At 45.7% G+C, this 26,831-nt stretch overlaps 1 protein-coding gene across 1 annotated transcript in view; it reads right to left on the bottom strand.

Moving 5' to 3' along the window:
- Positions 1 to 5,108: 5,108 nt before the first annotated feature.
- The window catches only part of LOC147104262 (uncharacterized), a 270,460-nt gene continuing 248,737 nt past the window's right edge, over positions 5,109 to 26,831 (bottom strand). The window contains exons 20-22 of the mRNA XM_085962175.1: positions 18,618 to 18,683; positions 13,934 to 13,954; positions 5,109 to 5,182 (exon numbers count right to left, since the gene is read on the bottom strand). Coding sequence (XP_085818301.1) covers positions 5,109 to 5,182; positions 13,934 to 13,954; positions 18,618 to 18,683 — 161 coding nt within the window. The remainder of the gene's footprint in view (positions 5,183 to 13,933; positions 13,955 to 18,617; positions 18,684 to 26,831) is intronic.

Raw genomic sequence — 26,831 nt, 5'->3', positions numbered from 1 at the left:
TCGGTACGGTAGTCCCGGGCCAAAACTTGTTGACCTATCTGAAAGGATCTAGTTGGCCTTTCATTCATGCCCTGAAATTGCCGGTTCTCTACGTCCCTTCTGACGTTTGGCTTAATCAAATCCAGCCGGCATCTTAGTCTTCTATTGAAAAACATCATGGCGGGAGTTTGGTTTGTGACCGCATATGTTGCATTCCTGTACGCCAACAAGAAGTTATCTACCTTATGTTGTAGGTTGATGTCTTCATTACCCATGGCCTTTATGGCCTTCTTGAAGGTCTGGACAAACCTTTCAGCTAATCCATTGGTGGCGGGATGGTATGGGGCTGACGTGTAGTGCTTGACCCCATTCCTTTTTAAGAACTTCCTGAATTCTTCGGACACAAATTGCGGTCCATTATCAGAACAGATCTGTTCCAGCAGGCCATTCCTAGCAAATATGGTCCGTAATACTGTGATGGTTTTTTCCGTGGTGGTGGAGGACATCTTTATTACCTCCGGCCACTTGGAGTGTGCATCCACCGCGATTAGAAACATTGAGTCCATAAATGGACCAGCAAAGTCGACGTGTACCCTTTGCCAAGAAGATGAGGGCCACTCCCATGGATGCAGAGGAGCTTGTGGTGGCGCGTTTTGGACCTTCTGGCATCCTAGACAGCTCTTGGTTATTTCTTCGATGTCTCCATCAATACCTGGCCACCACACAAACGCTCTTGCTAGGTTCTTCATTTTCACTCCACCCAGATGCCCCTCGTGAAGCTCCTTTAGCACCTTATGCTGAAGTTTGGGTGGAATCACCACTCTAGATCCACACATCAAGGTTCCTCGGCACACTGACAGCTGTTCTTTTCTTTGCGAAAATGCGGGCAGCGTTGGTTCGCCATGTGCTGGCCATCCCTCCACCGTTAAATCGTAGACTCGTGAGAGAGTCGGATCATTTCTTGTTTCATTTTCGATCATCGAATTTGTTACTGGTAGACATTCCACTATGGATGAGTGGAACATCTCTACCGGGTCCACTGTAGCCGCCTCTTCTACTACTGGCAACGGTAGGCGCGATAACCCATCAGCATTTCCATGCTGTTTGGACCTTTTGTATTCGATGTCATATTGGTGTGCCCCAAGTAACATGGACCACCTCTGTAGCCTTTGCGTTGTCATAGTGGAAACGGCCTTGTTAGGGTTGAATATGGACACCAACGGCTGGTGGTCTGTCAGTAATGTGAACTTCTTGCCCTGCAGGTAATGATTGAATTTCTTTACTCCCCACACAAGGCTGAGGGCCTCCCTATCTATCTGAGCATAATTTCGCTCAGCGGAGGTCAATGATCGGGATGCAAATGCGACTGGCCTTTCCGAGCCATTTGGTAACTTGTGTGAAAGTACTGCTCCAATTCCATAAGGGGAAGCATCACAAGCTAGACGAAGAGGTAACGTTGGGTTGAAATGAGCCAACACTTCCTCAGAGGTAATCAACGCCTTGCTTCTGCGAAAGGCCTTTTTACAGTCCTCGCTCCACTTCCATGGCACTTCTTTCCGCAACAGAGTATTCAGCGGATGCAGCACCGTGGATAGATTTGGCAGAAACTTGTGGTAATAATTAATCAACCCCAGAAACGATCTCAACTGTGATACATTTTCCGGAGCGGGGGCCTTCACGACAGCTTCTATCTTGTCAGGTGACTTGTGCAGCCCCTCTTGGTCAATGACATGACCGCAGTACGAGATCCGTTTCTGGAAGAACTCACATTTCTGGCGATTAACTCGAAGGCCATATTCCTTCAACCTGGTGAGCACCAGTTTCAAATTTGCGAGGTGTTCCTCCTCGTCCTCTCCTGTAATCAGGATATCGTCCAAGTAACACTGAGTGCTTGGGATCCCCTGTAAGACCTGCTCCATGGCCCTCTGCCAAATTGCTGGAGCCGAAGCTACTCCAAAAACCAGTCTATTATAACGATACAAGCCTCTGTGTGTGTTGATTATGAGATACTGGCGCGACTCTTCCTCGACTTCCATTTGTAAGTATGCTTGTGCCAGGTCTATCTTGGTGAAGTGTTTCCCGCCAGACAATGAAGCAAAGATATCCTCAATCCGCGGAAGCGGGTATTGTACCGTGTGAAGCACCGGATTAACTGTGATCTTGAAGTCTCCGCAGATGCGGACCTTTCCCGGTCCCCCTGGCTTGTTACTTGATGAAGACTTCATGACGGGAACAATGGGCGTGGCCCACTCACTCCAGTCCACCTTAGACAGTACCCCTGAACGTTCAAGCTCTTCCAGTGCTGCCTCCACAGCAGGTCGTATCGCGTAAGGTACCGATCTGGCTTTGAAAAATTTTGGGCTTGCATGTTCTGCAATCTTGATTTTTGCCTTAATTCCTCTCAGTGTTCCCAGTCCTTGCTGAAATACCTCTTTAGCTTCGTCCAATATTCTGGACAACCGTTCAGGTTTGACATCTTCCTTTCCGGAATCTACCGTCATTGTGTTTAGTGAGTGCCAGTCTATCTTTATTTTCCTGATCCACTCCCGTCCCAGAAGTGGTGGACCTCCCTCGGGTAGCACATACATGTCCATTCCTCGGTGATCTTTGCCCTTGTGTCTCACCTTGACTTTTATCTTTCCGATGGGGTATACTTTATGCCCCGTGTATGTCTGCAATACTATCTCCGTATCCCGTAGGGGAATATGTTTGAACAACTTTTTGTAATCTTGCTTATTCATGACCGTCAACGCCGATCCGGTGTCCACTTCCATTTTCACTTGGACTTTTGCAATCTGTAGTGTGACCCAGATAGTTTGTCGGTCAGCTTCTTTACTCACATTGTGAATCCTCAGACTACCCAGTTCCTTGCTGTTGGAGTCTGAATCCGAATTCTGTTCATCTGTACTCTTCCCAGTCACCTTATGTACCTTTCTGTACTTCTTCTGCGGTGACTTATTATTGCTGGTCTTCTTTCCTGACCGGCATACTTTAGCTATGTGACCAGGCTTGCCACGTTTCCTACATTCCTGGTTTTTAAACCAGCATTGGTTCTGATCGTGTGTTGTCTTCCCACAACGATAACATTTCGTTGTACCCGAAGTCATTTGATCCATACTGAGTACCGCTGTCTTCCGCTGCATTTCCGCCGTGCCTCTCGCTGCGGCTTCGTGCGATGCTGCAATAAGGACAGCCTTCTCAAGTGTAAGATCGTTCTCTTCGAGCAGTCGTTTTTGTATTCCTTCCTTCGACATTCCGCACACGAACTTGTCTCTCAGTGCCTCCGACAGATTTACCCCAAACTGGCAGTATTTTGCTAGTCTACGCAGTTCAACCAGGTACTCTGCGTTGCTTTCCTCTTTTAGTTGCGTTCTCACGTAAAATTTAGATCATTCCGCTAACATCAGCGGTGCGGGGTTCAAATGATCCTTCAGGACAGCAACAATATAAGCGAAAGACTGATCCGCCGGTTTAGCTGGTGATAGAAGATGCTTCAATAACCCGTATGTCTTCGCACCCATTGAGTTTAGTAAGGTTAGAGCTTTGTCATAATTTGCTATCTTATTGACCTTACAATATATCTCGATGCGTTCTACATACGTGGCCCAATCTTCCACATCGGAATCGAAACCGTTGATGTTACCACGCTTAGGCATCTTCACCCTCTTCCTGAGAAACAACAACGAAATATTTCTTTAACTTTTTTTTTCCAAAATGGCGGTTTCCCGCGCTTGTCTTCTTTCCCCGCCCACTTTCAAAATGGCGGTTTCCCACTTCTGTCTTCTTCCCCGCCTACTGGCGGCTTCCCGCGTTTCTTCCCCTGGCGGGAGGGGTAAGCTTTTCCCTCGGGCGACGACCGCTGGCTTTCGGGGTTCGCAGCCTGCGCGTCGGCTTCAGTGCGTTCCTTGTTCCCTTTTCTCGGCAGGGCAACCGGCGCTGGGTACAACCCGTTGACGGCGAACAGTTTCAGCTGCTGGGCTGGATCTCGCTCAGTCTCCCTCGCTCGGGCTCTGTCTCTCCCGCTCGCTCGGGCTCTGTCTCTCCCTCAGCGGCTTCCAATCGCGCCTCCCAGCCCGCTCGCAGTCCGGTGCTTTCCTCCCCGGCTGCGGCTGAGTTCTCCGCGATTTATTTATTTTTATATCTTCCCGCGCCTTACGATCCCGGTCGCAGCGCTTCGTGGCCTCGGTCGCTGCCCGGCCTTTTTCACTCCAATCGCGCCTCCCAGCCCTCTCGCAGTCCGGTGCTTTCCTCCCAGGCTGCGGCTGAGTTCACCGCGGTTTATTTATTTTTATATCTTCCCGCGCCTTACGATCCCGGTCGCAGCGCTTTGTGGCCTCGGTCGCTGCCCGGCCTTTTTCGCCGGTCGCGGTCTAGCTGTCTCACGACGCCGTTGCGTCTCCCAGCCCGCTTGTACCGCGGCTTCCGTGCTCCACGCTGCCCCAGTCTCAGCGCCTCTGGGCCCGACTTCTGTCCGGCTCCTTTCCCCCGACCGTGGTCGAGTTCACCGCCCTTATCCTCCGTTTATTTTTTTATTTTCCCTTTACTCACAGTCACCGTGGCCGACTTGCTTCTCGTGCTGATCGGCTCACTCACCACCGTGGCAGAAGGGACAATCAGTGCCTGTTGCTGATGGAAGGCTTCGTGTCTGAATTCTTCCTTCTTCCTTGCTCTGCAGACTCGAGTTTTCTCTCAGCAGAACGACGAGGGCGGGTGCCTCTTCTCGACGCTCGTTAACTGCTTCGGAAGTATTGTTGCCGCAGGGTAAGATCGAACTCGTCGCCACTGTAAAGTCTGTAGGTATTATGGCGAATTAATACACAGACTACAAGAGTAACTTTAACAGGACTTTACTATTCGAAGGTCAGGGCGAATCTGCCCAATAAATCCTGACACAGCACTTATATACCGGTGTGGTCACCGTCGGTATTACAGTATACAGCAGCCAAGATAAAGTAGTGCCACACCTAAAATAGTTCTCTTAAAGGTGGACGGTTACATACAATAGTTCTCTTAAAGGTAGAACAGTTACATACACTACAACGCCCACATCCCATGAACGAATAAGAAAAAAAATGTCTTAAATATAAGCAATAAACTTACTGGATGAAAATCTAGGCTAGCTTGTGTCATTATAAATTGTAAAAGGTAAAGAATTTAGACATTCCAAATATATTACCAGAAGAGGATTTATGCGCATTGCCATCTGAAAAATAAAATGAGAAATACCAATATGTTACAAATATTATCAGTATCAATTAAAAATGTGTAGAATGACAAATGAGGTATCATCCTTTTATTGATACAAGAAAATACAACTATTATACCTCTAAAAATTATAAATTTGGTCGAGCAGAGGAAAAATAATTGATAGTGAAGTAACTTGGAACAAAAATGCTCAAAAAAGATCACAGTAGAGTGAGCTGGAACAGAGTGAGGACTTTAAAACAGCAATTCGGTGAGAGTGAAAATTAGATGCAGAGGGGGGATGGACATGCTAAGAAAATTAATTGAGGTACAATAGCAGAAGAGAAAAAAGAGAGCGGGAATTCAAGGAATTTAATTGAAGAGGTTTTGCCTCTGGGTATATTTTTAAAAATCAAACAACATTCAAACTTTAAAGGTGCACATTCCTGGAATACTTTGTGCATTGTAGAGGTTGTGAAATATTTGTCTTCCAAGCCTATTTCCTGAAGGGTTTCATCTGCAACAACTGAAAGCTGGTCTATGCACTCAAGACTGAAATGGTCATGCATCAAAATATATGGGAGAGAGAAGTTTTTATAGATGGAGGTAGAGGTATTATAGAAGACCACACTGGGGGTCGGAGTAGGACAGGAGACACTGGTACCTAGAGGAGGAGGGTGGGACTCTGTTAGAAACAAGGCCAGAAGTCATTATCCAGTTGTGGGGCAGAAGCAGTCAGTCTGGTGCTCTCCAACAGTTTCTTTCCTCTGGAAAGAGATGATTTGAAGACTGAAGAGATGGTGGTGACAGGCAAGGAAGTGCTATGCACTGAGGCAATCCAGCAGCCTGTTAGGGAAGGAGGAGTAAAAAGAAAGAGTTGCAGACAAGCTGTGGTATTAGGGGATTCGATTATACAGTTTACAGATACAGTTGTGTGCAAATGAAGAAGATAATTAGGAAGGCAAAGAGGAACAACAAAAATAAATTATCAAGGAACATAAAACAAAATAGTAAAATATTCTACAGGCACAGAAATAAATAAAGGAAAGTTGGGATGGGAATAGGGCCACTAAGGGACGGACAGGACAAAATCACAGGCAGCGATAGCGAAATGACAGCAATATTAAATAATTATTTTGTTGCAGTATTTACCAGGGAGAGAGATCAGGTGGACATGACATTGGAAGATGAGATTAGAAATTATATAACCAGATTTAAAATAAAAAGAGGAGAAATATTAAATAAACTAATCAAACTCAAAGAGGATAAAACCCCCTGATCCAAACAGACAGCATCGCGCATTTTGAAAGAATCTAGGAAAGAGATAGCAGAGGCACTATTACACATATTTAATAATTCATTAGAAAAAAGTGTAGTGCCAGAGGACAGGCGGATAGCTAACATTATGTTTATATTTAAAAAGAGAGATAGAGCGTGTCCAAGGAACTATATGCCAGTCAGCTTAACATCGGTGGTAGGAAAGATAATAGAATTCCTACTAGAATCATAGAATAAGAATAATAGAATGGTTACAGCAAAAAGAAGGCAATTCGGCCCGTCGAGTCCGTGTCAGCTCTCTGCAAGAGCACTTCAGCTAGTCCCACTCCCTCGCCCTTTCCCTGTAGCCCAGCAAAAAATTTTCCTTCAGGTACTTATCCAACTCCCTTTTGAAAGTTTTGATTGAATCTGCCTCCACCACCCTTTCAGGCATTGTATTCCAGATCCTAACCACTCACTGAGTAAAAAAGTTTTTCTTCATGTCACCTTTGGTTCTTCTGCCAATGGGAACAGTTTCCCTCAATCTACTCTGTCCAGACCCCTCATGATTTTGAACACCTCTAGCAAGTGTCCTCTCAATCTTCTCTACTCTAAGGAGAACAACCCCAGCTTCTCCAAATAATCCACATAACTGAGGTCCCTCATTCCCGGAATCATTCTCGTAAATCTTTTCTGCACCCTCTATAGGCCTCCAAATAGTGAGAGGGAGGTAGAGGAGCAAATCTGCAGGGAAATCGCAGAGATATGCAAGAGCTATATAGTGGTGATATTGGGGAACTTTAATTACCCAAATATCAATTGGGAAAATGCTAGGGTAAAGGGAAAGGAGGGGGAGGAATTTCTGAAATATGTCCAGGAGAATTTCCTTGACCAGTATGTTCTTGGCCCAACTAGGAAGGAGGCATTGCTGGATCTGGTGCTGGGGAATGAGGTGGGTCAGGTCGACCAAGTGTCTGTGGGAGAACAGTTGGCTACGAGTGATCATCGTATCATAAGATTTAGATTAGCAATGGAGAGGAGCAAGGAACAATCTAGATTGGAACTTCTAAACTGGAATAGGGCTAACTTCAATGGGATGTAAAAGAATCTAGCCAGGGTAAAATGGAACCAAAGACTGACAGGAAAAAGTGTAATGGAACAATGGGTGATCTTTAAGGAGGAGATGTTCCAAGTACAGGCTAGGTACATTCCAACAAGAGGGAAGGGTAAGGGAACCAAAGCAATGTTCGGAAGGGAATTCAGCTTTAAGGGCTGAAGACGCCCATTTGAGAATTCTTTGCGTTGTTAATTTTTTTTTCTGAAGGCAGTTAAGCTGTAAGAGCTAAAAACTACATCTTTTTACATAATTTAAATTTTTTTAATTACAGAAGGCGACAATGCATTGCCCTTTTAAGAAAACGACAATTCTTTCTGAAATCACAGCCTTGCTTTCAGAAGGCTGTTCTAGCAGCAACGACGCTTGGGACACAGCACATTGGAGCCTCCTGCTGGGACCAACGCCACCAGGACGCGTTCCATGGTGAGTTAAGCGCTGGGCTAATGATAATTAGTCTCCAGTGCCAATTTTTTCGGTCGAGCCAGCGCCACCATTTTCAGTGGCCATTAACCTCCGGTCTCAGTTGCATCGGCAGCTTTTGTGGCGGCCACAAATTTCTAGGTCGATATAGAGGCACTGGGGAGGGTGCAAAAAAGATTTACAAGAGTGATACCAGAATGGTGAGGTTCTACCTATCAGGAAAGGATGAACAAGCTGGGTCTCTTTTCTCTTGAAAAGAGAAGGCTGAGGGGGGACCTAATAGAGGTCTTTAAAATTATGAAAGGTTTTGGTAGAGTAGACACAGAGGCCGCAAAATTTGGCACCCTAGCGCCGGCAGTTAAGGCCGGTCTGGAGAAAAAAATTGCAGCCGCCTCGCTTCCGCCCACTTCCAGTGCGGCTCGTGCTGGTTGCCATCTTGGTGAGGGTGATAGCACGGGCAGGATGTGGGTGTGCCGGCAGTATGCACAGTAGGCAGATCATGACGTCAGTCTATATGTAACGTTGATTTAACGCAAGACCTGCTATTTTTGACGTTGACATTCCAAACAACACCCTCTCCTAAACACGCACAGCTGAACTTGTGTTCAGCTGCATGAGGGATCCCCCATCAGTGCTACTTAAAGGGCTACAACCAAAATGCAGGTAAGTTGATTATTTCTCTTTTACTGGCTCTTGCAGAGTTTATATGAATATTGGCCTGCTGGAAAACATTTATAAAGTTAATAAAGTGAGCAGGGAGTGCTGCTGGACTGAACAGTAAGGAGAACAACAGAGAGCAGGAGCAGCTGGCACAATAGGGATAACGAGGAGGGCATACCTACAGCAGGTATTCAGGGAGTACTTCTCCTACATTAACTTTACTCAGCAGAAATGTCTCAAGCGCCTTCGTTTCTACAAGGAGGCTGTCACCGAGATATGTCACCTGTTGCAGCCCTTGAGTCAAAGCCACAGTGACCCTCAACTTTTGTGCCACGGGCTCTTTCCAGGCTGCATCAGCTGACATCAGCAACATATCCCAATTCACAATCTACCGATGTATCAAGGAGGTTACTGAGGCTCTCTACGCCTATGGACAGAGGGAAGCAAGACAAGAAAGCACTAGATTTTGCCCGCATGGCAGGCTTCCCCATCGTGCAAGTTGCCAAGCCATAGACTGCACACACATTGCCTTCTGTGCTCTCCACCACCAGCCTGGCAGCTTTATAAATCAGACGGATTCCACTAACTCAACGTACAGCTGGTTTGCAAGCACAAGAAGTGCATGATGCAGGTCTGTGCCCAGTATCCTGGCAGAAGTCATAATCCTTTGATCCTGTGCCAGTATTCTGTGCCGTCTCTAGTCCAACCATGCCATCAAATTAGAGGCTGGCTACTGGCTCAAGACATCTATCAGGAACCCGGGCACAGCTGTAGGTTCGCCTACATCGAGAGCCAAGCCACCATGAGAAACGGCATGCTGAAGCAACGATTTCCACTGCCTGTACCGTTTCAGAGCAGCATCGCAGTACACTCCTGAGCAGGTATCATGCTCTGAAACTTTGCCATAATGAGGAACCAGCCTTTACCACCACCTGGGAAGCAATGTGCAGGAGGATGAGCAAGAGCAACAGGAGGAGGATTAGAGAAGGAGGAGGAGCATGAAGAGGAGGAGGAGGAGGAGAGGGTCAGCCACCAGTGCCACAGCCTGCCAAAGATCTCACAGAGCGGCTCATCAAGGAGCACTTTACCTACATCAGTCCTCCCATTCCTAATAAACCAACAGTCCCACTATCCTTACCACCGCCCTTACTATCACTAGCCAATGCCATCCTTCAGTCCAGCCTTATTGCCCTTGAGAAGGTTGGTAGTGAGCTGTCTTCTTGAACCACTGCAGTCCGTGCGGTGAAGGTACTCCCATAGTGCTGTTAGGGAGGGAGTTCCAGGATTTTGACCCAACGACAATGAAGGAACGGCGTTATATTTCCAAGTCAGGATGGTGTGTGACTTGGAGGGGAACTTGGAGGTGATGGTGTTCCCATGCGCCTGCTGCTCTTGTCCTTCTAGATGGTAGAGGTCGCAGGTTTGGTTGCTGTGGAAGAAGCCTTGGCGAGTTGCTATAGTGCATCTTGTAGATGGTACACATTGCAGCCACTTTGCGCCGGTGGTGGAGGGAGTGGATGTTTAAGGTGGTTGATGGGGTGCCAATCAAGCAGGCTGCTTTGTCCTGGAGAGTGTCGAGCATCTTGAGTGTTGTTGGATCATCCAGACAAGTGGAGAGTATTCCATCACACTCCTGACTTGTGCCTTGGTAATGCCATTGAATGTCAAGGGGCAGTGGTTAGTCTATCACTTGTTGGAGATAGTCATTGCTTGACATTTGTGTGACGCAAATGTTACTTGCCACTTATCAGCCGAAGCCTGAATGTCGTTCAAGTCTTGTTGCATGCGGCCATGGACTGCTTCATTATCTGAGGAGTTGTGAATGGAAATGAACACTGTGCAAGCATCAGTGAACAACCCCTCTTCTGATCTTATAATGGAGGGAAACTCATTGATGAAGCAGCTGAAGATATTGGGCCTAGGGCACTGCCCTGAGGAACTCCTGCAATGATGTCCAGGGGCTGAGATGATTGACCTCCAACAACCACAACCATCTTCCTTTATGCTAGGTATGACTCCAGCCAGTGGAGAGTTTTCCCCCTGATTCCCATTGACTTCAATTTTACTGGGGCTCCTTGATGTCACACCCGTTCAAATGCTGCCTTGATGTCAAGGGCAGTCACTCTCACCTCACCTCTGGAATTCATCTCTTTTGTCCATGTTTGGACCAAGGTTGTAATGAGGTCTAGAGCTGAGAAGTCCTAGCGGAATCCAAATTGGGCACCGGTAAGCAGGTTATTGGTGAGTAAGTGCCGCTTGATTACACTCTCAACAACATCTTCCATCAATTTGCTGATGATTGAGAGTAAACTGATGGAGCGGTAATTGGCCGGATTGGATTTGTCCTGCTTTTTCAGGACAGGAGATACCTGGGCAGTTTTCCACATTGTCGGGTAGATGCCAGTGTTGTAGCTGTACTGGAACAGCTTGGCTAGAGGCACGGCTAGTTCTGGAGCACAAGTCTTAAGCACGACAGCTGGGATGTTGTCAGGGCCCATAGCCTTTGCTGTATCCAGTGCGCTCAGCTGTTTCTTGATATCACGTGGAGTGAATTGAATTGGCTGAAGACTGGCTTCTGTGATGGTGGGGACCTCAGGAGGAGGCCGAGATGGATCATCCACTTGACACTTCTGGCTGAAGATGGTTGCAAATACTTCCGCCTTGTCTTTTGCACTCGCGTGCTGGGCTCTGCCATCATTGCGGATGGGTATATTCATGGAGCCTGCTCCTCCCCATTAGTTGTTTAATTGTCCACCGCCATTCATGGCTGGATGTGGCAGGACTGCAGAGCTTTGATCTGATCCGCTGGTTGTGGGATCACTTAGCTCTGTCTATAGCATGCTGCTTCCGCTGTTTAGCATGTATGTAGTGCGGTGTTGCAGCTTCCCTAAGTTGGCACTTCACGATAAAGATAAACACTAACGCCAAATCCAGAACAAAAACAAATCTATCAAACAAATATTATCAAAGTATGTCATCATCAACAAAAAAGATTACGTGCACCCTTCTCTATCCTAGTACTCCTACAAGGTGTTTCTACAGTAGCTACAGTCTGGGTGGTGGAAGGCTGCTGAACTTCCATTGAGGACACTTCGGACGGCCGTGGTGGGTGACCTTGAGCTGCTTTGGACCTAGAGTGCCCAGCTGGAGACTGTAGCATCTCAGCGTGGGTCAAGGCAGTTTGACCAAGCTGGCTGTGTGGCACTATCAAGGGCACTGGCGGATTGGGTCGCAGGAGATCAGGCATACTGTCATCCTGAGAGGACAGCAGGTGCTTCTCCCATGCAACCAAGGTCTGTCTCCTGGGACTACGGCTTAGCACTTCTATGGCTCCCCTTGAGAACAGAGTGTAGGAGTCAGGTGACATAGTCAACACAGCCAAAATGGCAGCCTTCTGAGCTTCCATGGCAACTGTGAGAACTGTTAAGAGAGGCTCCTTGACAGGGGACACCACTGTGGTGTTGATAGAGCTTACTGCTCGGTCCATGTTGGACAGACTGTTCTGTGTGAATCCTTGACATAAGTTGGAGCTGGACTCCTCCGTTCTCTGCGATTTTGTGTGCAAGCTCGCTGGAAGGCTGCCCAGTTCACATAGCATTTCCTGGTGTAAGCCCATCAGCCTTCTTTGATCGAAGTCAACATGTAAGTCCTTTGCAGCAAAGCTAGTATGCTATTTCTCCTTCTGGCAAGCTGGCACCTATGGTGTCCTATTCTGCTGCTCTAGCTCCTGAGTACTTGTGCTTAGTGATTCAGCATGTGGAAACAGCTCCTTTACCTAGCCTCTTAGTGCATGTGGATCCCGTATCTGAGCTGGTGCTTGTGAGGGTGAGATCAAGTGACGGTGCATCTTATGGAAGGCTGGCCTCCGTTTCCTGCACTGGCACAGAGGCTGCCACATCTTCAGCACCTGAAATTAAAGAGAGGGACAGAAGTTAGTTTGTGGTGTTAAGGGAGAGCAATGAGAGAGAGAAGTGTGTGGTTATGCAGATTGTGTAGGGCGAGATAGAAGTAATAAGGGAAAAAGAGGATAAGGTGTAATACACCAGGCGGGAAATGGGCTGGTTCGAGTTCACCACCCATTTTATATAGATTCAATGGAGAATAAAAATGGGCAGGTGTAAAACAGGCGGCCGACCTGAACCCGCCCAGTGGGATAGGTTAAAATAACTTCCACTGTTACACAAAGGGACACTGTTTGATATTCAAACAGTGTGCAACTAGCACAGTCTCGTATATTTGAAATGGATGTTTTTCTCACAATCTCATACATGTACACACAAACATGCATAGTCTCTCTGTTTTAACAGAAATATGCGCATAAACATGGAAACATAGAAGACAGGAGCAGGAGTAGGCCATTCGGTTGCACACCAACTGCACATTAAGTGAGTGGTAGCCTTTGCGGTTGTAGTACATCTCAGGATATGCGGCACCCGCAAAGTCATGTGTGTGCAGTCGATGGCGCCCTGCACCATGGGGAAGCCCGATATCCTGGCAATGCCACATGTGCACTCCTCCTGCTTCTCTCTGTTCAGAGAGAAGACAATGAAGTCCCTTCTCCTGGAATACAGAGCCTTTGTGGCCTCCCGGATGCAGCGATGGACGGCGAACTGGGAGATGTTAGCTATGTCTCCTGCTCCAGACTGGAAGAATCCGGTGGCGAGAAAATTGGTCTGAGCAGAACCCTTGAATTCAGAAGCAAGGCCTTCTCTACTTGCAGTACCACTCCCTCTCACCTCACCAACGTTAAAAAACTCTAGAAAGCGCCAAACGGTTGTACAGAGCTAGTAGAAATCAAAAAGTAAGCCACCTGCAAATTGTTGATGATCCCTTTAAATACCACTGGTGGGCGGGCCCTCGTGCAGCTGTGCGTGATTTGGAGAGGGCGTACAGTTGAGCGGCGACGTCCAAAATAGCAGGTTGTGCATCAAATCAAATGTCACGATCTGACTCATTAGCATTCTTCTGGTGAACGCAGGCAATGGCCGTGCTACCGACCTGCCCAATATGGTGGCCGTTGCGACCGGAAGAGCGACCGGAAGTGGGCAGAATCGAGGTAGCCGCCATTTATTTGCCGAAACTGGACTTAATAGCCGGTGCTAAGGTGTTGAATTTCGTGGCCCTAATTCCTTATTTTTGTGTCATTGTGATGGAATGACCAGTGAAACTGTTTGTATGGTGCTGGATGATTTGCCAGATAGAACCTTTTCTGAAAACTCATAAAAGCCATCAAAATTCCTTACCTGCCACCAGGAATATTCTATTACTCTTTCCACCCCACCCAAACAACTGTAACTTGTAACAGGCATTAATTACCTGAGGCAGATAAACGAACTCCTGCAAAATATAGAAAAACATGAAATATCATCATTCTTGATCAATAATATTTAAGCGGCACATGTGGACTCATGGTAATCATTTAATTCTGTGTGGTTTATTTTTGAAACCAATACTTTCTTTGCCTCTCATAATCACATGCCTAATACACATTCATACCATTTGATAATTGCTTGTGACTTTTCTACTATTTGCAATCATTTAATATATTTATTACAACATCTATTTCTCAAAGATTATCACAATGAAAAAAATTGGTGGAGCAAAAACATGTGAATGAAATGGATGCAGATTCAATCCTTAAGCAGCCCAATTCCTGATCTCAGTCACTGAGTGATCAGGTTCTGCTCCATCGACCAAATAAGACAGAGGAGACTTATTGTTAAGGCTACCTTCATTTTTATAATGGAAATGTCCTGCATGTAACAACTTACATGTACTTAGTGTCCTGAATGTAGAAAATGGCCCAATGTGCTTCACAAAGGAGAAGTCACAAAATAGGCCCACAAACAATGCCATCCCTTTGGTGCATTTCTGATGTTGATGACACAAATTATGTTAAGATGTTGACTGCATGACCTTCCCTTCCGACATCACATAAGACCACCTGTTTGGGCTGACTCTCAAGATATGCCATATTTTGTAACCAGTGGATGCAGGATAGATTTACAACACAAAACACTCAAGTTGATATTTACAGCATAGGGCCAATTTTACAATTGCATGCTTCCAATAAGAAGCCTTGCCCAAATCGGAAAATCGCGGGTGCCACCCATAATTTTCTCTGTTATATAAACTAAAACTCATGGGGGATGTATCCATGATTTCTCAATTGGTAATCCCAAAGGGTGCGATTTCGCACCAAGAGCTCGCAATTTCAAATTCTGCTCTATACTGTAAATATGTGTTAGCATTTTATGCATGTCTAAGAGAGGGAATATGGGGCTGAAAGAGTGGGAATGTTTCCACTTAAATGCTTAATTGGAGGAAGGCCAATTTCAGTGGGTTGAGAATGGATCTGGCCCAGGTAAATTGGAATCAAAGATTGGCAGGCAAAACTGTAATCGAACAATGGGCTGCCTTTAAAGAGGAGATGGTTCGGGTACAGTTGAGGTACACTCCCGCGAGGGGGAAAGGTAGGGCAACTAAAGCCAGAGCTCCCTGGATGACGAAAGAGACAGAGAGTAAGATGAAGCAGTAAAATGACAGATGTCAGGTTGAGAATACAAGTGAGAATCAGGCTGAATATAGAAAGTTCAGAGGGGAAGTGGAAAAAGGAAATAAGAGGGGCAAAGAGAGAGTATGAGAATAGATTGGCAGCTAACATAAAAGGGAATCTAAAAGTCTTCTATAGGCATATAAATAGTAAACAGGTAGTAAGAGGAGGGGTGGGGCCGATTAGGAATCAAAATGGAGACCTATGCATGGAGGCAGAGGGCATGGCTGAGGTACTAAATGAGTACTTTGCATCTGTCTTTACCAAGGAAGAAGGTGCTGCCAAAGTCATAGTGAAAGAGGAGGTAGTTGAGATACTGGATGGGATAAAAATTGATAAAGAGGAGGTACTAGAAAGGCTGGCTGTACTTAAAGTAGATAAGTCACCAGGACCAGATGGGATGCATCCTAGGATGCTGAGGGAAGTAAAAGTGGAAATTGCAGAGGTACTGGCCATAATCTTCCAATCCTCCTTGGATACAGGGGTGGTGCCAGAGGGCTGGAGAACTGCAAGTATTACACCCTTGTTCAAAAAAGGGTGAAATGATAAACCCAGCAACTATAGGCCAGTCAGTTTAACCTCGGTAATGGGAAAGCTTTTAGAAATGATAATCTGGGACAAAATTAAAAACATATGAAATAGGAGAACATAAGAAATAGGAGCAGGAGTCGGCTATTTGGCCTTTCGAGCCTGCTCCACCATTAAATAACATCATGGCTGATCTCCTACCTCATCTCCACTTTCCTGCACTATCCCCATATCCCTTGATTCCCTTAATATTCAAAAATCTATCGATCTCTGTCTTGAATATACTCAACGACTGAGCCGCCACAGTCCTCTGGGGTAGAGAATTCCAAAGATTCACCACCCTCTGAGTGAAGAAATTTCTCCTCATCTCAGTCCTAAATGGCCGACCCATTATTCTGAGACTGTGACCCCTGGTTCTAGACTCCCTGGCCAGGGGAAACATCCTCCCTGCATCTACCCTGTCAAGCCCTGTAAGAATTTTGTATGTATCAATGAAATCATCTCTCATTCTTCTAAACTCTGGAGAATATAGGCCTAGTCTACTCAATCTATTCTCATAGGACAATCCCCCCATCCCAGGAACCAGTCTGGTGAACCTTCGCTGTACTCCCTCTATGGCATGTATATCTTTCCTTAGGTAAGGAGACCAACACTGTACACAATACTCCAGGTGTGGTCTCACCAGGGCCCTATATAATTGCAGTAAGACGTCTTTACCCTTATACTCAAATCCTCTTGTAATAAAGGCCAACATAACATTTGCTTTCCTAATTGCTTGCTGTACCTGCATGTTAACTTTCAGTGATTCGTGTACAAAAGCACCCAGGTCCCTCTGAACACCAACATTTCCCAATCTCTCACCATTTAAAAACTACCCTGCTTCGAAAAGGCATTTGATAAAGTGTCACATAATAGGCTTGCCAGCAAAGTTGAAGCCGATAGAATAAAAGGGACAGTGGCAGCAGGGATACAAAATTGGCTAAGTGACAGGAAACAGAGAGTAGTGGTGAACAGTTGTTTATTGGACTGGAGGAAGGTACACAGAGGGGTTCCCCAGGGGTCGGTACTAGGCCCACTGCTTTTCTTGATATATATTAATGACCTAGACTTGGGTGTACAGGGCACAATTTCAAAATTTGCAGATGACACAAAACTTGGAAGTATAGTGAACTGTGAGGAGGACAGTGATAGACTTCAATAGGACATAGACAGGCTGGTGGAATGGACGGACATGAGGCAGATGAAATTTAACACAGAAAAGTACGAAGTGATACATTTTAGTAGGAAGAACGAGGAGAGGAAATATAAACGAAAGGGTATAATTCTAAAGGGGGTGCATGAACAGAGAGACCTGGGGGTATATGTGCACAAATCGTTGAAGGTGGCGGAGCAGATTGAGAAAGTGGTTAAAAAAGCATACGGGATCCTGGGCTTCATAAATAGACGCATAGAGTACAAAAACAAGTAAGTTATGATGAACCTTTATAAAACACTGGTTCGGCCTCAACTGGAGTTTTGTGTCCAGTTCTGGGCACCGCACTTTAGGAAGGATGTGAAGGCCTTAGAGAGAGTGCAGAAAAGATTTACAAGAATAGTTCCAGGGATGAGGGACTTCAGTTACGTGGATAGACTGGAGAAGCTGGGGTTGTTCTCCTTAGAGCAGAGAAGGTTGAGAGGAGATATGATAGAATTGTTCAAAATCATGAGGGGTCTAGATAGAGTAGATAGAGAGAAACTGTTCCCATTGGCAGAAGGGTCGAGAACCAGAGGACACAGATTTAAGCTGATTGGTAGAAGAACCAAAGGCGACATGAGGAAAAACTTTTTTACGCAGCGAGTGGTTAGGATCTGGAATGCTCTGCCTGAAAGGGTGCTGGAGGCAGATTCAATCGTGGCTTTCAAAAGGGAATTGGATAAGTACCTGAAGGAAAATATTGTTACCAAGAAAGGGCAGAGGAGTGGGATTAGCTGAAGTGCTCTTGCAGAGAGCCAGCACGGGCTCAACAGGCCGAATGGCCTCCTTCTGTGCTGTAACCATTCTACGATTCTAAGAATAAAGTCAATCATACACCCCCACTTTTATATGTTAGACAGAAATGCTGGCACAATCCACAGGCCCATAGCACAGTGGATGGACCACACCAAATTTAGCAGCAGAGTGTCACTATGGTTCAGTGTTAACATTCTTGCCTCTGAGTCAATAGTCATGGGTTCAAGTTCCACTCAAAACTTTTTAGTCTTTTTCACGATTGTGGAACATCACTGTGGACAATTTGGCTGCTGCATTTTTCTACATAACAATGACCACACTTAACCGGATATGAGATGCTTTTGGATGTTTTTCACTATGTAATTCAAGTTCTTTCTCACTGTAAGGGCTACCCCCTATTATGAATAGACTACAGACTCAAGAGGGTAAATTTTCTGATGCCACCCCTGCTCTGGGCAGCAACAATGCACCGGAAGTGTATTGCTTTGTCCAGGCCTAGGATGCCTGGATGTCCCAGGTCACTAATATTGCCCAGTGGCATCACAGGACAGGCTCACCCTGTCAAGATCTAGCACCAGAAGAAGCGATGAGAAATTAAATCTCAACTACAGGCCTCTCCTGCGTGCAGCTCTATGTTGGGCCTCCAAGAACCTGACCTCAATGCCCCAATGTCCCCCTGGAAACCACCATACAGCTACCTCAGAAACTTTTGTCACTGAGGGAGCAAAAGAAGAGATGAAAGAACTTGCATGTATATAATGCCTTTCATGACCTCAGGATGTCGCAAAGCGCTTCACAGCCACTAAATTACTTTTTTGAAGTGTAGTCTTTGTTGCAATGCGGCAGCCAAATTACACACAAGCAGCAACAGATATATTACAAGATAATGACATTTTAATGAAATGAAATTAACAGTATTGATAACATACCTGATGCTAAAGGTGAAGTTTCTTGCTTTATAGGTACAGCTTCCTCTTCCAGAACAGCTTCCTCATCTGAAATATATTTAAATCATATTTAGAGGTCTACATTTTGTTTCTTTATTTTTGAAAAATTTTCCAATGTTTATCTTGAACTTTTTAAAAGTGTGTAAAAATTGGAACAAAAAATATAAAAGGCAACGGTTCATCTAAAATCAGAGAAAAAATATTAACTAATGCAGCGTCCATGTCATCAGTATTCATTCCCAGCGTATTCTTTTCCACCTTTTTCCATGGTGCTCTAGGTTTAGCAAAACTGACTGCGCTTCAAACTGACTGCGCTTCAGAATCAGAAGGAATTGAAATTCAGAGCTGGAAAACGAAGTACGGATTTTTGGGAAGTCAGTATTTTCAGTTCTAAAAAATCAATAGAAAACTGGGATGGGGAAGAATTTCAGGAGGGTTCTCCCAATCTTCGGCTGTAACTTCAGCGGAAACCCTAGATAAACGGTGCTAACGGCCATTTTTAGTTGTTCGTGCCATTTCTCCAGGGTTCCACTGATCTTCAGCTGAAGTTACTGCAGAAGATCGGGAACACCATCTCGGAAATTCCAGGCAATGGTCTTTAACCAGATGCTAATGAACACTAGCATCTAAAAAAAGTGACAACGAAATTAGATGGAAATTTGAAAAAAAAAGACCTGAGATGAAAAAAATGGGAGTTACGAATTTACGTACAATGAGACAGGAACAGACTGACCGGTCCATGCAGCCTGTCCCACACAATTGTGACACCTTCTGTATCACAAGATATACACTTTTCACCCCACCCAAAACCAGGTGATCTCCTGGGTGAGGTGGAAAACCAGATATTAACCCAGGCCAATTGGGGAAAGAAAATCTGGGAAATTCCTCTCCGACGCCCACCCCCCCGATCTATGTCGATCGAAACAAGTCCAGGAGATCACTCTGACCCTGATAACTCTTTGCAGTACCTACCTTTTGTAAGAGGTGATCTCTGCCCCAGCCAGAAAAAGGTCTGTTGTATCCGTGTGTTAATGGAGACACGGAATGCAGGAGTTAGTTTAACAGGTGTTTACTGAACAAAGTCTGGAGGTGAACTAAAAGATACAAGATACTATACAGGCTTATATACCCAAGTGGTCACTACCGGTATTACAGTACACAGGGGCTCTTAAAGGTACATACACTACAATTCCTCCCCTTTTAGATAATTGGTACATAACATTTTAAGTAATCATTAATTAACATGTTTACAAGAACAATAATCTACACATTTGCTGCAGTTAATCAATTATAAGTCAGTCTCTCTGGAGGCTTCCTGACTCGGTCCGGATAACACCTCGGTGGTGTAGTAGTTTTCGGTGGTGTAGTAGGTTCTTTTGGCAAGGTCGATTTGGCTTGAATGCCAGTGTCGGGTTCATCTGGTTCTAGTATCACCGGATCGGAGGTAAATACTATGGGTATCTCTGCTTCATCATTAGGCGTATAGAGTTGTGGTGTAGGTTGTCCTTTTTCGGATGACTCTATGATCTGGTCAGCATGGCACCTTATTATACTTTCTCCAATGTCCACGGTATACATCAGCGGTCCTAGTCGTGTGCAAATAGTTCCAGGCTGCCATTTCTCGGTACGGTAGTCCCGGGCCAAAACTTGTTGACCTATCTGGAAGGTTCTAGTTGGCCTTTCATTCATGCCTTGAAATTGTCGGTTCTCTACATCCCTTCTGATGTTTGGCTTGATCAAATCCAGCCGGCATCTTAGTCTTCTATTGAAAAACATCATGGCGGGAGTTTGGTTTGTAACCACATGTGTTGCATTCCTGTACGCAAACAAGAAGTTATCTACCTTATGTTGTAGATTTATGTCTTCATTACCCATGGCCTTTATGGCCTTCTTGAAGGTCTGGACAAACCTTTCAGCTAATCCATTGGTGGCGGGATGGTATGGGGCGGACGTGTAGTGCTTAACCCCATTGTTTTTTAAGAACTTCCTGAATTCTTCGGACACAAATTGCGGTCCATTATCAGAACAGATCTGTTCAGGCAGCCCATTCCTGGCAAATATGGTCCTTAATACTGTGATGGTTTTTTCCGTGGTGGTGGAGGACATCTTTATTACCTCCGGCCACTTGGAGTGTGCATCAACCGCGATTAAGAACATTGAGTCCATAAATGGACCAGCAAAGTCGATATGTACCCTTTGCCATGGAGATGAGGGCCACTCCCATGGATGTAGTCCTGTGGCTTTTGCTGTATCTCTGCAGCTCCTCTTGCTGCTGCTTCGTATGATACAGCCACACTGAAAGCCTTGTCCAGTGTCAAATCTTTCTCAGAAAGTAGCCTTTTCTGTGTTCCTTCACTTAGGAGACCGCAGACAAATTTGTCTCATAGAGAATCTGCCAGTCCTGCCCCGAATTGGCAGTGCTTTGACAGTTTTCTTAATTCGGTGAGGTAATCAGCTTTACTTTCATTCTTGTGCTGATTCCTCCTGAAGAATTTGAATCATTCCGCTATCAGCAGCAGTGTTGGGTTTAAGTGCTCCTGTAGGGTATCAACAATCTCCTTAAAATTCTTGTCCATCGGTTTGGCTGGAGTGATTAAGTTTCGTAACAGCCCGTATGTCCTTGCGCCCATCAGATTTAGAAGTACCGATGCCTTTTTATCATCCTCTACTTCATTCGCTGTGCAATATACCTCCACTCTTTCCACATATGTGGTCCAATCCTCTATATCACTATCGAAAGCAGTAATATTGCCAGTTTTAGGCATCCTGAAAATCAAAAATGGCACCTCCCGCGCTTTCCTTTCTTCCCTGCCGAGAAAAAAATGGCGCCTCCCGCGCTTTCCCGCCGCTGCCGCTGCTGACAACGCTGTTCTCCGTGGTTTTTATTTACACAGATATTTTTAATAGTTGGAGACTTGTTCCCGCCGGACTCTCTGGGACTTTTCCCTCCCTCTGCTTGGTCCGAACGCCGACCTGCTTTGCAGCGCCGGCCGTCTCCCGAGTGCTCCACCCTCCGTCTCTGTTTGCCTCCGCCTTCCGACTCGCTGCTCGGCCCCACTGCAGAGCCACCTGATCGAGCCCCAGCCCGCCGACCAGGAAGGATTAGTGCAGTACCTGCCACCAGCCCGGCTAGCTGGTGAAACCAGTTTTTCTTTTTTTTTTCTTTTTTTTTTCTTTGACCTTCGTCTGAGGAATCGATCTCCTTGAGGTGCTGCCGAATTGCAGGTAAGTCCGTTTCCAATTCGTCGCCACTGTTGTATCCGTGTGTTAATGGAGACACGGAATGCAGGAGTTGGTTTAACAGGTGTTTACTGAACAAAGTCTGGAGGTGAACTAAAAGATACAAGACACTATACAGGCTTATATACCCAAGTGGTCACTACCGGTATTACAGTACACAGGGGCTCTTAAAGGTACATACACTACAAGGTCCAGCTCTCGCTTGAAGGAATTCAGCAAATCGCCGTCCACCGCACGAGCCAGCACCCTGTTCCAGAGGTCCACTATTCTCTGAGAAAAGAACCACCTCCTGACATCTAACTTGGATCTGGCCTCATACAACTTAAAATTGTGACCACTGGTCCTCCCTATTCTATTTAATTGGAACAAACTGTCAATTCGAAAACAATCTACTCCCTTCATTATCTTCTAAACCTCGATCAGATCACCCCTATGTCTACGTTTCTCTAAAGTGTACAGTCCAAGTATTTTTAGCCTATCTTGATAACTAAGATGCTTTAAAGTGGAAATTAATCTTGTGGCCCTCCTCTGCACCCTTTCCAAAGTCTCAATATCACCCACCAAGTGATGAGACCAAAACTGGACACAGTATTACAACTGAGGCCTGACCAAGGTCTTGTACAAGAACAAAATACTATGCTTTATCTTATAATCAATTGCCCTATAATTACACCCCAACACCTTATTAACTCTATTCACAGCATTTCTCATGAACCTTTAGAGATCTGCACTAGAACACTCGGATCTCTTTCTTTCTCCACCTTCTTTAAAGCTTTTCCCTAAAGGGTGTATGTATGTTGAGCAGGTACCTTACCAACATGCATAACACCACGCTTTTCCAATTTAAATCATTTGCCAGTCACAAGCCTAATCCCCCAACACATCAAGATCCACCTGAAGCAGTCGAGTATCTAGTCTTAACATTTGCACAGATCTTGGTATCATCTGCAAATTTGCAAATCGTACCCACAACACCTACATCTAAAACATTAATAAAAATAGTAAAGAGCAATGGTCCCAAGACCAATCCCTTCAAAACACCACTGATAACCTGACTCTAAACAGATCTAAATCCATCTAAAAACTACTTTCTGCCTATGGCCTTCCAGCCAGTTCTCAATCCAGCTCAGTATATTACCACTAATATCAGATGCTTTGATCTTGTAGGGAAGCCTCTTTTTCGATACCTTGTCAAAAGCTTTTGGAAGTCTTCATAGACAATGTCTACTGGGCTTCCCTCAGCCACCATCTTGGTGACTTCAAGTACATAGATGCAGTGCAGCAAGAAGTTTAATTATCTCACATGAGTTGTCATGGTGTGTTCATCTTCAAATGACATATCCTACCAACTGCACCACTGCTCAATTCACTACACCTCCATCACCCACCTACCAACAATCTCCATCAATTAGTACTCAACCCTTCAATTCATATACTTTACCTTTATACAATGCATAGCATTGTTGTAAGTCTCGCACCCACAAATCTGAGCTCGCACATGCTGGTGACTATTCAACCATTACAGCCACATCACCCAAACATATTGCAGGACACTCACTGATATACTTCCCTCTTTCTTGCAGGAGGAAGTGGCGCATAACAGCAGGCAGCAGCAAAGAACTGGAGGAGGACAAGCACGTCTACATGTTTTAACCCCCATGGAGGGACAGTGCTGGCCATCATGGGAATGGGCATCACTGAGGCCGTGGCTACTGGCGGGGCTGAAGCGATCAATGCTGAGGGTATCTGCATACCTAATCTTCCTTCTCTCACCCCACTTCTCCCTCATCCCTCAATCTCTTCTGACTTAGAAGCTGCAGATGGTGTAAGCACACACTTCTTACTTTCTCCTCTTCCCTCGCCACAACCCAACCCGTGTCCCTTTTTAATTTCAGATACCCAAGAAATGGAACCTTCCCAGTCAGTGGAGGAAGAGTAAGAAGACAGTGAAGATGAAGAGACACCATCACTCGATCTTAATGTCACAGCCACCAGATACTGACACTGCACGTATTTTAGAGACTCGGATAGAGGAGGGATCTGCACATGGTGAGACACCGGGCACAAGTGCGCAGGAGCCAGGGCAGGAGGAAAGGATAGCGCAGGTGCCAGGCACCAGAGGGTGAGGTTGCACAGTAGTTTTGTTGCAGAGGATTCAGATGAGGACTTCAATGGGCCAAGCTACAGAAGAAGGCTGGCACGGGTGTACATAACCAAATGTTTGGTGCTGTGGAAAGACTGCCAGAAAGCCTGCGCTCAATGTCAAGGAGCATGGCGGAGTCCAGCACCAATTTGGCACTGGGCTTTGCGCAGACCTTGGAGCCCATCCTTTCCAAAATGGAACGGATGGTCACCTCCATCAACACACCTGCGGATGCAGTGTCTGATGGCCGATGTCACAGCTTCCATTTGTAGCACAGTGTCAGCCGTGGCTCAATGGGTAGTACTCTCGACTCTGAGGCAGAAGGTTGTGGATTCAAGTCCCACTCCAGAGACTTGAGCACAAAAATCTAGGCTGACACTCCAGTGCAGTGCTGAGGGAACACTGCACTGTCGGAGGTGCTGTCTTTCAGATGGGATGTTAAACCAAGTTTGCTCTCTCAAGTGGACATAAAAGATCCCATGGCACTATTTCGAAAAAGAGCAGGGGAGTTATTCTTGGTGTCTTGGCCAAATTTATCCCTCAATCAACATAACAAAAACAGATTATCTGGTCATTACAATGCTGTTTGTGGGAGCTTGTTGTGCGCAATTGGCTGCCACGTTTCCTACATTACAACAGTGACTACACTTCAAAAAGTACTTCATTGGCTTCAAAGTGCTTTGGGACATCCTGAGGTTGTGAAAGACGATATATAAATGCAAATCTTTTCTTCTTTCAAACAGCTTCCATCAATGGTTCGAGTGCTGCAGTGGAAACATAGAAGATAGGAGCAGGAGTAGGCCATTCGGCCTCTCGAGCCTGCTCCGCCATTCAATGCGATCATGGCTGATCATCCAAATTCAGTACCCGGTCCCTCCTTTCTCCCCATACCCCTTGATCCCTTTAGCCTTAAGAAATATATCCAACTCCTTCTTGAATATATTTAATGTATTGGCCTCTACTGCCTTCTGTGGTAGAGAATTCCACAGGTTCACCACTCTCTCTGGGTGAAGAAATTCCTCCTCATTTCTGTCCTAAATGGCCTACCCCTTATCCTTAGACTGTGACCCCTGGTTCTGGACTCCCCGACCATCGGGAACATCCTTCCTGCATCTAGTCTGTCCAGTCCTGTCAGAATTTTATAAGTTTCAATGAGATCCCCTCTCATTCTTCTAAAGCTCAGACTTCTGCCTTGCAAGCTTAGACTGTTGCCATCATGGCTCTGTATACCACTGTTCAAAGGGGCTTCCAGGGCCTCAAAGCAGTCTATCAATTTGTCCTCCAACAGATCAGTAGGATTGCTGAGGCGTTACCCCGGAGAGTGGCAGTGATTTCATGCAGCACAGGACTGCTTTCCTCTCTCAGGATGACAGCATTTCTGCTTCCAGCCCTGCCCCTCCGCTAGTGCCCTTGCTGTTGCCTGTCAGCCAGCCAGCCAGACTGCTGCAGCCCACGCTGAAATGGTGCAGTCTGAAACTGGGCCTTTTAGGCCCAGAGCTGCTCGAGGTCGTCCTCCAAGGCCATTTACAGTCTCCTCAATTGGAGGTCAGCAGCCTTCCACCACCCATGCTGCAACCAATGATTTCAGTTACGACCACTTTAGTGAAGCAAAAACGTCTCAAGCATTGGTTGTCGCTGAAGTTGAGGTAACAGAATTGTTCCCTAAAGACCCTCGGAGGATATGGCCTCCTGCTGAGAGCCCTCCTCCTCCATCTTCTGCGTGGCCTCTCTTCATTCTCCCAGACATGCTCAATTCCAAAGAGGAAGATCTACCAGGCGACCCATGGCTGAAAGAAACTTGTTTCAGCACAAGCTTTTAAATGAACAAAAAGTACTTCAGCACTAGCCAGACCACTCCCTATATACTAATGAAAATTTAGGCAGGTATAGGAAAGCTCCAAAAAGGCACACAATTGCACTAGCAGCCAGAATAAATAATCCAACAACTAACCTGTAAGTAGTTTATGATCCCTTAAAGTAGCACTGGTGGGGGGTCCTTCATGCTGTTTAATGTCATGTTCAGCTGTGAGACGTTAAGACAGGGCGTAGGCCGGAGTGTGGTGTTCGAAAATGGCAGTGCTCCAAATGCTGCCAGCAGTCGTTAGATGCGCGCGCGCAAACCCCTTTACCAAGTTTGCGTCTGGCGCACTTCTCATCGGAAGTGTGCGCGCGCATCTCAGACGCAATTTTCCACTGTTAGCAGGCCAAGTAGCGCCTAACAAATGAACAGAGCTCCATTTCTCCCTCACTATTTTCAGTTTAAAGCCAGATAAATAGAGTAGAAAACTGGGATGGGGTGAAGAATTTCTCCAAACCTTCTGCCAGAACTTCAGCGGAAACCCTGGAGAAACGGGGTCAATGGCAATTTTTAGCTATGAAGGAATTTCTGCTGAAGAGAGAGGTTGAGAGCATGCATGTGGCAGTGCATGGCGTTGAGCTTTTTTTGGCTGTTTATGCCAGTTCCCAAGGGGTTCCACTGATCTTCAGCTAAAGTTACTGCAGGAGATCGGGAGCACCGCCGCAGAAATTCCAGGCAATGGTCTTTAACCAGATGCTAATGAACACTAAAAAATGTGACAAAAAAATTAGTTGGAAATTGGAAAAAAAACATATGACCTGAGGTGAAAAAATGGGAGTGAAATGTGAAACTGAAGAACTCTACACATACTATACCGACGAACAGATACAAACAAGTATATGATTATATAGCGCCTTTCATGACCTGAGGAGGTCACAAAGCGCTTCACAGCCAATTCCTTACTTTTTTGAAGTGTAATCACTGTTGTAATGTGGCAGCCAAATTGCATAGAAAC

This window comes from Somniosus microcephalus, chromosome 19 (genome assembly GCF_052327205.1).
Source record: "Somniosus microcephalus isolate GS21.2 chromosome 19, FLI_Smic_1.0, whole genome shotgun sequence".
Taxonomy (NCBI): Eukaryota; Metazoa; Chordata; class Chondrichthyes; order Squaliformes; family Somniosidae; genus Somniosus; species Somniosus microcephalus.
This window is presented reverse-complemented; position numbering and strand designations above follow the sequence as displayed.